General features: G+C 39.7%; 1 protein-coding gene across 5 annotated transcripts in view; it reads right to left on the bottom strand.

The window, feature by feature from the left end:
• dnah9 (dynein, axonemal, heavy chain 9) overlaps positions 1 to 9,872 on the bottom strand; it is a 189,931-nt gene that overhangs the window by 72,767 nt on the left and 107,292 nt on the right. For all 5 annotated transcript variants that reach the window (XM_015031765.1, XM_015031766.1, XM_015031767.1 and 2 more), the window contains 5 exons: positions 6,767 to 6,847; positions 6,389 to 6,568; positions 5,600 to 5,830; positions 1,858 to 2,052; positions 120 to 239 (listed from right to left, as the gene is read on the bottom strand). In XM_015031765.1, coding sequence (XP_014887251.1) covers positions 120 to 239; positions 1,858 to 2,052; positions 5,600 to 5,830; positions 6,389 to 6,568; positions 6,767 to 6,847 — 807 coding nt within the window. The remainder of the gene's footprint in view (positions 1 to 119; positions 240 to 1,857; positions 2,053 to 5,599; positions 5,831 to 6,388; positions 6,569 to 6,766; positions 6,848 to 9,872) is intronic.

The following is a 9,872-nucleotide window of genomic DNA, read 5'->3' as shown; positions in this document are numbered from 1 at the left end:
TGTGTTTTTGGTGTGTTCGTTGTTAGCCTGTGTTTTTGGTGTGTTCGTTGTTAGCCTGTGTTTTTGGTGTGTTCATTGTTAGCCTGTGCTCTACGTTATCCTGCATCCGTCCTCCTCACCAGGCGGTTGGCCAGTGAAATGGTGCGAGCCGTTGATTCTGCTTCCTGTTGGCACTTCACTTTGTCCGCAGTGGCTTTCTCAAACTTTGCCGTGAGCTTGGCTAGGTTCTCATTAAGGTGCTTAAAAAAAACAAACAAACAAACACACACACACACGCACGCACACACACGCACACACACACACAAAGAATAGGAGAGAGAAGAAAACATATTAGGCACTTATTAATTTGTTGATGAAGTCGAGTAAAACATAAGGGCTTATAAAAGTAGCTTTGGATGTGGGGAGGGAGGAGACAAGTTGGATAAAACTTTCCTCTTTTCCTCTTTTGTTGGATTTATTGGCATATGGAAGCAATTATAACAAGGACAAACAGGATTAATCGGCGGAGAAGCACACAGGTTCAGTAGATTAGCTTGAGGGTTGCTAATTCCCCTTGGCTCCGAAAGCCACTCTCTGCTCAGGCGATCTGACTGAAGGCTGAAAAATGACAGCAAGAAGTCATGCTGGATCTTATTAACAGCCAACGCGCCGCACTCCGCGGGTTCTGATGTAAGCAGCCACATCTGCCGAAGAGTCACAGGCGTCACTTTCCGCTGAGAGACTCTCCGGACCTCTGATGAGCTGAATGTCAAATACCACTGAGCAACAATTATTTACAGCTGCCTTTTCTACGGCGAGGGGGGGAGTGATGGATTTGGTTTTAGATTAATGAACAGCAAAAGCCTTTTAAAGCACTTACACCAGCTTTGTATTGATGGAAAGCTGGCGGTGTATAATTACTGGAAGAGCTTGTGTGTCAACTGTCACTCAAAGGCTGATAAAATAATTCATATCCTGACTTTCTGCCGCCGCTCACACAGCCTGTGGTTGTTTCCATTTTATCTGTGCGCCATCAGATTCTTAATATACTGCGTATCTTCGGGGTTTGATGGAGTTGTTGATCCTCGCTGATGTCTCGCAAATCAGGCAGCGTTGTCTACCTTTCACAAGTCATTATTCAACTCTCAGTCAGCCCAAAACTAAAGTTGAGAGATTTTTTTTTTAACGACTGTCACTGGATATTGACTCGTAGGAGTGATGATACGGAAAACACAAATAAAAGTATACCTTCAAGGATCACAGCAACGATTTGCAACATTAACACCAAAACTTTCTTTAAAAAAAAAAGGTCTGTTTTAAGTCAGTGTTCTGAAACAGACTTTTGACTTTTTCAGAATCAAATTAAAAGAGTTGGTAGTTTATTTTTCCATTTTTAAGTTCTAAAGACGCCAAACATTTATAGTAGACATTTCTATACAAGCCAGACTTTAGAAATAGAACCAGCAAGAATCCAAGACTTGACAAACATGGAAGAAGGACACAGGAATGAAAAAGAAAAACAAAGGAGGAAAGCCAGAATTTAAGAAATGAAGAATAGGAAGGGATTGAAGTAATCAGGAATAATTGGTTGAAGAAAAAAAAATGTAAGGAGATAGGTAAGGACGCCGAGTCAGAAGTAAGGATACATGAAGGGAAAGATTCAATAAAGAAAGGAAATGGAAGGAAGAAGAGAAAGTCTAATAAATAAATGAAGAAAAGACAATGAAAGAGAAGGAGGTCGAACTTAAGACACAGAGGACAGAAACAACTGAAAAAAGGGATAAAGAAAAACATGTTTCTCTAAACTCCATAGAAATTCAATCACAACGTACCGCCGTGAAAATCAACTTTATTACTCCCGACATTAATCCAACTTACGTTGATCTTCCTCTTGATGGCCGTTAGCTTCTCCTGCGCAGCAGCCAGTTCAGCGTTGGCCTTGCGTAGAGCTTGGCGTTTGGGCTCCACCTCACAATAAACCTCGTAGAACTTGACAATGTTTAGAACCCAGGAACACAAACCAGCGGCTGCGTAAGACTTGGAGGCCACCAGGTCTGGCTGAAACTCTGGATCCTGGAGGGAACCGAAACGGACGAAGAATGGTTTGAAACGACGCTCCACCTTGGTCAGGATTGGTAAACATGTCATTTGTTACATAAGAATCATTTGCAGGAACCAAAGTAGGTTTCTGGGGAAAATATTCTCCTCCCGTTGTTTCCTATAGAGCAATAGAGACAAATCAAAGTGTTAACTTTGTCCAACAGGACTTATTCATTAGTTTGCTGGTGGTACTTAAACCCCGTCACTTACGGTAAAAATAACTCCTTAAAGAACTTATATTGACATGCATTAATAAAATCAGTTAAACTCAATGGAAATATTAAGTACATAGAATAACTCAAACTTGGACTTTAACTTTTATTGTAATCAAGTCGAAATAAGCAATTAATCACATGAAAAAGTCAAATGAGCTTGATAATTTTCTTTCTGATTAATATTTTTTTCCCCAGCTTAATTTATTGTTATTGGTTGTCATGTTTTAATTTGATTTGGATATCTAAAATATCTTCCAGCTCCAGTGTTAAGTACAAAATGAATGTTTATTGATTGTTGAGAAACCAAACTTCTATTGTTATGCCATTACTTGAAAATGGTCTCACAAAAACAATAATTAATCTTAATAATCTTCACAATAATTATTGGGATAATTTATCATCCAGTAAAATTGACAGGCTTACAGTCGAGTGGTACGAGGTAAAACATGGCGCCATGTCATGGGGGTAACTGGTGTAAGAATTACAATTTGTTAGTAGAGGAACAGGTGGACCAATGCTCTCCTCCAAACCTGAACCAGAAAAAAATATATATTATAAAATATATATAAAATATATATTATATATATATTATAATGTGCAGCACTGTTGCTTAAAGTCTGGAGTGACTTTATATGAGTTATAAAGTGTAATCACTGAGATACAATCAATTAAAGATGTTTTGCTAAAAAAAAAAGATCTTTTTATTTTCATGACCAGGATTCCTTTTCTCCATTTTGCCCAGGATGATGCAGTTTATTTTAAATCCATAATGTTACATGGATTTTAAACCATAACCACAAAGAAGCTGTTTTTTTTCTACAATTGGGATAATGTTTCTTTCACACTTCAAGCTGGGACTTGATGCCTTCAGGCCAATATCTAAAAGGCCCGAGGCAGCAAGGTGGGGTTGAAGTCAACCCACTGTGATTACAGCTCCGAGCCACCAAGATAGGTAGTGACTCATGTAAAAGTAAAGCCACTCTAGGCCGAGTGGTATGATGTAGGGTTGACAGAAGGCTAATGAGACAATCGGTCGCAGGTCTTGAGGCTAAAACACAACTCAGCACTTTGCCTTGTGTCATCTGATAGTTTGTTAATTCTCACCTTTAATAGACTTTGGTGAAGTATATTAATACAGAACACCGTTGGATTTCAGCCAGATGCCTCTGGTGTTGGGGGGTTATAAATAAAAAAAATAATGCTGGTATATTCATTAATGCATTAAAAAACCCACCTCAAACAGAATAGGAGATCTATGATATGCATTTTATGCAAAGTGCTTTATGTTTACCCAGCTGAACATTCGGTGCTGTTCAGGAAAGGTGTCTTAATCTGTGTAGAACATGGCGGGATCCATTGGTGATGTGTAAACAAGCAGAAGCAGCTTAAAGAAGGGATTTATTTGCATCCATTACATGCAACAGTTTAGTGAAATATCCTTATGGTGAGGACATAAGCGGGAACGTGAGGCTAAATGTCTTGTCCATGGACACTTAGCTATTTGGATAAGAAGGGACCCAACATTACAACCTTATGACATGCATACTAACCCCTGGCTGCGAAATTAATTAATGAAAAGTTATGTGTAACTTTATACATAAAGTTATATGTATAAAGATGTATTTGAATAAAAAAAAAAACTTTATTTGTGGAATCTTAGTTTTCTCTTGAGCATTAGAAGTCCCCTTATGAAATTTATTTACAGTCCAATAACTTGCTCCCCCTGCTGTGCTGTGAAGGTCATTTTTGTAATTTGCCAACTGCAAAACGAACGAATCTCTAACACACACAAAAAGGTGAACATATCCATAGAGGTTCTTTCATAAATTTATGATGAACACAAGTACTCAGATCAAAGCTGGATGGTCAGATCACCATTAAAATATTTTTGCCTTTTAAAGATGATAGAAAAGGTGTTAGTTAGCAAAAGGAGGATTACTGGACAGCACAGAGTTAGATAACTGGAGAAATCAAAATGCCAAGACAAAGTGTAACAACTAAAAACACATAAAATATATATAGTGTATTATTTCCTTATCTCATAACTTTGTAAATTTAAGCTAGATAATTAACTTTAAATAAGAAAAAACATTGCACATCTAGCATTTTATTTTGTCGACTCATTGTCTTGTGTTTTACTTGGTGGATATTTTGATCTATTTTTTTCATTACTGCAACATTGGCAAAATGATAAAACGTCACGCAATTACAATTTGGCCAAACACACAAACAATGTGAGGCTGGCGGATTGACTGGCAGTGTCTATTTGTGCCACAACAAATTGATGCTCGGAATATTTTTAAGCTCAACGTAAAGAGCAAAAACAAAACATGTGAGCCACCCTGGAATGCTGCAACTAATCTATTACTGTGAGTGAATAGAGGCAGGGCAGATATGTGACGAGGTAAAAAGTGACATTTAAATGTTACAAGACCCGACTTGGTAAGAATTCAGCTGGGACTTTGGAGGAAGACTGACTGGGGTGCTCATTAAGACTTTATTCGCCACATTTTGCTGCTGTCAGATTAATTGAAAGGGCGTCCCAAAGGGGCTTCAGATGTCGAGCAAATGCGGCGTATAAAATATTCAATAATCCTACAGATATCTGCCAGTAAAATTTGCTTGAATAGGTTAACATTAGCTGAAGGTAGTCACAATGGAAACTTAAGTAAAAATAAAATGAGAAAAAATTAGGACACAATGTTAATATTCAGCTCAACTGATTATTTTTTTAAGATAAGAAAAAAAAATCTAATGAACAATAATTAAACTTATTGAACAGAAGATATTAAAAGGTTGGGGCGCCATGCCATGTAATCCTTGGTCTGACTCTTTTTGGTTTAAATAGCATTAGCAAGACGTTTCTCGTAGCTGTAGATGTTTCCAACATTGGACTGAAGAGCATTTGCCCAACTCCTCACTTTCAGCCTTGAGGTGTTTTAGAGGGTTTTTTTGCATGTAAAGCCCAGTTATAGGATGTCCAAAGTTTTCCACACGGCTATGTTTTGGTAACATCGCCAAGTGCAAAAGATGAATGTTTTTATATAAGCGTTGTGAAGAAACAGAAGTGTGTGTTATCTGCTGCACCGCCATGCCTCGTGTCTGCTTCATTGAACCTCATAATCAGGGCAGCTGTTAAATTTGCAACACTTAATTTACTCCTTGATTTTCTCTGGCTGTCATTTTAATGCTTGACAGCCATAATGTGCCTCTGTCATTATAATCACGGCCTGCTAAAATTAGGATTTATTAGCAGCAGTTGGAGCAGAGTGCCTGGCGACCCACCAGCCACCAGGAAGGCTCACCTGCAGGTAAGGCCGGATGGCTTTCAGGCAGGCCTCTGGGATGTTTTCCTTGTTGAAGTTTATCAGAGAGTCCAGGAAGGAGTCCACCTTGGCCATCATCACCTTGGCTGCCTTCCAGCTGCGATCCTTCGGGACTTTGCCTCCGGGTGCCATCAGGACCATGACCGCCGCCGTGACGTTGGTCACCGCTGCCACGGGAGAACCGAACGACTTCAGCTCGGTCAGGTTGTTCTGAAGAGGAAAACGAGGAGGGGATTTTTAAAAGTTAAGAAGAAGGCGTGTGTGATTTAATTGAGTTTGAGCAACTGCGCAATCTCTCTGGTCTTCTGAGCGGAGGGGGGGTAAAAAAGAAAAAAGTGGGGGTGAAAAAAGGAGGGGATTAGAGTAAAGGAAGAAGAACCTGTGCTGACTTTGAGACGACAACAGAGAATTCTAATTAAGGAATCTGGAGAGAGCTCTGAGCAGTGATTGAACTGTCTGTTCTGCTTGTTTGAACAGAGAGCACCTTTTAAACACAGAGGGTGTTTTCGAAAATCCCCCAGCCAGCTCTTAAACCTGCATGGGATGCGAGGATAAAGTAAAATGTCGACGAAACATAAAGACAACATTACTCCAGTGAAGGCCCGTCTAAACCCTGTGATTAAATAATCGTTTCTCACTAGTCAAGTCCACAAAAAAGATCAAAGAACATCATCATCTTTTTTTAAATGAAACGAAAAATTAAGATACAGATAAAGAGTGATGGGACAAACCAAACATGGCGGAGAGTGAGATAAGAGAGGAACTGACTTTGTTGAGGGTGTTGAGGGCGTCCTGAGCTGCTTGCAGAGCTGGCTCAGCCTTGGCCAAGTCCTCCCCACAGTCTCTCTGCTTACTGCTGACCACTACAGCAATGGCCGCCACCTTTTGTTCTTCCTCATCAGCCACAGCCTTCTCTTTTGTGACCTTCTCTGTTTCTATTCCAACCTCCTGCAGGCAGGAATTAGCCAGATTTGGTAAATATAGTCAGTTTGGTATAATATAACAGAAAGGCAGGTCAAAACTGCAACTTTTATGTAAGAAATAATGAGCTTGGTAAAAACAGATCTAAATCTACATGTCCTGCTGGCTAGCAAAGTAAGAAATCACCACTGAATGATTTTTAAATGGCATTCAACTTGCTCTTACTTGAATCAGCTTGTCAGTGTCTTCATTCTTCTGCTTGAGTTCCACTTCCTGGGCAGCCAGCTTGGCCTTGAGGTCATCCACCTATCAGAGGAGGAGACTCAGGAGGTCAGAGAGTGAGAAACAAGACTAATGGCTCAAGGTGTGGGCAATCCTTTGAGTTTTTACTAACTGTATGCGCTTCCTTTTCATCTTACAGACCTGAAAACTGGCTCAGAGTTTATCCGTTTAGCTGGGTTTCTTTCCTAGATCAGGAAACTACAGGAGGCTATACTGCCTGCAAGTCAATGACTCGATTCAATCTGCTGGAGTTTTTTTAAGGGATCACCAACTTCAGGCCTCGAGAGCTACTGAACTACATATTTTAGATAGATCCCTGCCCCAACACAGCTGAAACAAATGATTGAATTACCTCTTCGGGATGCTGTGAAATCTGGCGGAGGCCTGGTAACAAGACATTCATTTGATTCAGGTGTGTTGGAGCAGGGATGCATCTAAAACCTGCAGGATAGTAGCTTCAAGTACCGGAAACTTAAAGACTTTAGCTTTTTTTAATAGCATAGAGAATTTGACGTTATTCTTTGATAATGAGGATCAATTGGATTGTAAATAGTTGACTTGGTTCTCTATGTATGGCTAAATGCTTGTCCATGTGTAGCCTTGATATAATATTAGTGATTATTTTCCCTTACGGGTCACTGGGAAAAAACATTTTTCTAATGTCTGTTTGAAAAGGGCTCCAATATTAGCAACAGTTTCTACACTACACTCCTTTTTATGGATATTCCACACAAACGTACCTCTCTGGTGTGGTGCATTGCTCAGAGAGAAGATAAGGTCTCTGGCCATTTAGGCTGAAATGTTGTAGAAAATTGAGGCATTGGTCACAAAAGATTTAAATGTCATCATGGCGCATTGGAAACGGCCTGTGCCTTTAGCTTTAGAGATACAAATCATGGTTGGTTTTGATCACTTTTTTTCTTTTAATAAATCACTGTTTGAAAACTACCTTCTATAGTTAATCTACAGAGCTGTGAGAAAAATCTGAGTAGAGAGCAGGGCTTGTGGATGCAGAAGGGGAAAAAAACATATTGCGTACTTATGCATGAAGGACAGACATGGGGGAAAACAAAAAACGAGCATGGGGTTCATATTAGTGTCTTTGTCAAAAAGGCACAGTGAATACCTTGTCAGGTAAAATATCAGCACTAAATATAAGGGTTGTAATCCACAAAACGTAGCAACAATCTATTTTTGTTATTTCGGAAATCCTCTTGTAACTCATCGTAGCAAATGATTCTGTTATCTCATTTAAAGACTCACATGCTTTAGAGGGACTGATGGTTTATTGTCGGTGATTGTATCATCACTGGGTCGTGTGGAGAATACAACTGCTGACAAAGCTCAGCAACCATTTAACTGAAATCTAAACATCTCCTTAGTCGTTCAAAGCCATGGATATGACTCTGTGACTGGGAAAGCCTAACAAATAAGCCCCACAAAGTGCCCTAAACCTTTTGATGATAAGACGTTGTGCCGTGCTGCATTGTGCCATGTGACCTTTAATCCATTATGTAGAGAAAATCTTTCCCTGTCCACGCAGATAAAGCCACAGAAAAGATGAATGGCATGGATTTCTGGGGAGGGGGAGTAAAAAAAAAATAAAAAAAAAAAGCTTCAGGATCAAGAGCTGCTATCGGCACACATGTACACAAATACACACACTCACTAACAGAGACCAAGGACGGTCATAAAGAGAAATTAAAGCTGTTACAAATTCCCTATAACTCCCAAACAAATGGGCCTCGGCATCGCTGTCCGACTCCATCAAAACCGTTGCACGGGGGAAATAAAAACAAACTGTTTTTCCAGCTTGTCTTTCAGCTAATTAACCAACTGGAAATAAGGCCGGGGGGAAGACAGCCGTTTCGGCTCGCTACAGTTCCATGCAAAAAAGAATTGGTTGAATATGAGACCATCACCAAGTGAGCCATCAACATGATGAATAGGTAGTGGGGGAGAAAGGAAGGAGGTGGATAGGGGAAACAGGGACACACTAATTGGTGGAGGACATGGGTGATATTCAGTACACCTGAGCCGTTTCTCTGTTTATCTGCTGCAGATGGAAATCCAAGCAGAGGAAAACAAAAACAAAACAAAACAAAAAGTCTCTCTGCTCCCGACTGTCTTTATGAGACAACCCACACTCAGTCCCTGTTGCTGTAAATGTAAATTGGAACAACTGTTTCTTAGGGCAAGATATTTGATACCACGGCAACAGACTGTACGAATTCATCCATGCATGAGATAGCTTATGGGCAGAGTTGGAGATTTCACCGAGTGGCTCACATTGTATCTATAGCTTCATTCATGAAACAAAGAAGCATCTGGCTGCTTCCTATTTCTGACCCGTTAAGGTAAAGCTTTACTGTCTGTAAAGACCCACCAGGACTGCCGTTTCTGCAACTCTTTGTTTGAGGTGCTACACATCCCTCTATATTGAGAAAAATAATACCATTAGAAAAGATATTACTTCCTTTGTTTTCACAACAGAAACCACAATATCACACAAACGTCTGCAGGGGAGCTTACAAAGCTCACGGAAATTATATTTTCATTATAAGAGTCAGATTAGTTTGATCAAATATACATATGGGTTTATTAAAAAAAAAAGTTGTTGAAAAAAAGTCTGTTTACACACATATGAACCCGAGTCGCATCTAATTCCTAATCTTTAGAGTTTAACATTGTTATCCCAACAGCCTCTGCTCTACAAAGCCTTTAGAGAAGCTTTGTTCTCTGTTCTGTCAGTCAGGTTAAGGTCAGGTTTCTGTCCAGGCAAATCAAGTTCTGAAAGTCTAAGCTCACTTCTTTTATGTCTTTATAGAGTTTGATTTGTTCACTGGTAGATAGTCATGATGGAACTGGGAGGGACCATCTCAAAATGTTTCAGAAAATTGGTATAATGAAATTGAAATGCTTTGCTGGGCTGAAGTATTAAGAGTTCTGCTCTCATAAATTGATGCAAGTGCTGGAAACAGCCACAAACCGTAGTTACCCGACCCAACTTTGTACTTAGAAAGATTTAATTAAACTGCTTTCAGTGACC

Source organism: Poecilia latipinna, unplaced genomic scaffold (assembly GCF_001443285.1).
Source record: "Poecilia latipinna isolate Pla-1442-1.1 unplaced genomic scaffold, P_latipinna-1.0 Scaffold217, whole genome shotgun sequence".
In the NCBI taxonomy this organism is placed as follows: domain Eukaryota; kingdom Metazoa; phylum Chordata; class Actinopteri; order Cyprinodontiformes; family Poeciliidae; genus Poecilia; species Poecilia latipinna.
Note: the sequence above shows the minus strand (reverse complement) of the source record. Positions and strands in the feature narration are given on the sequence as shown.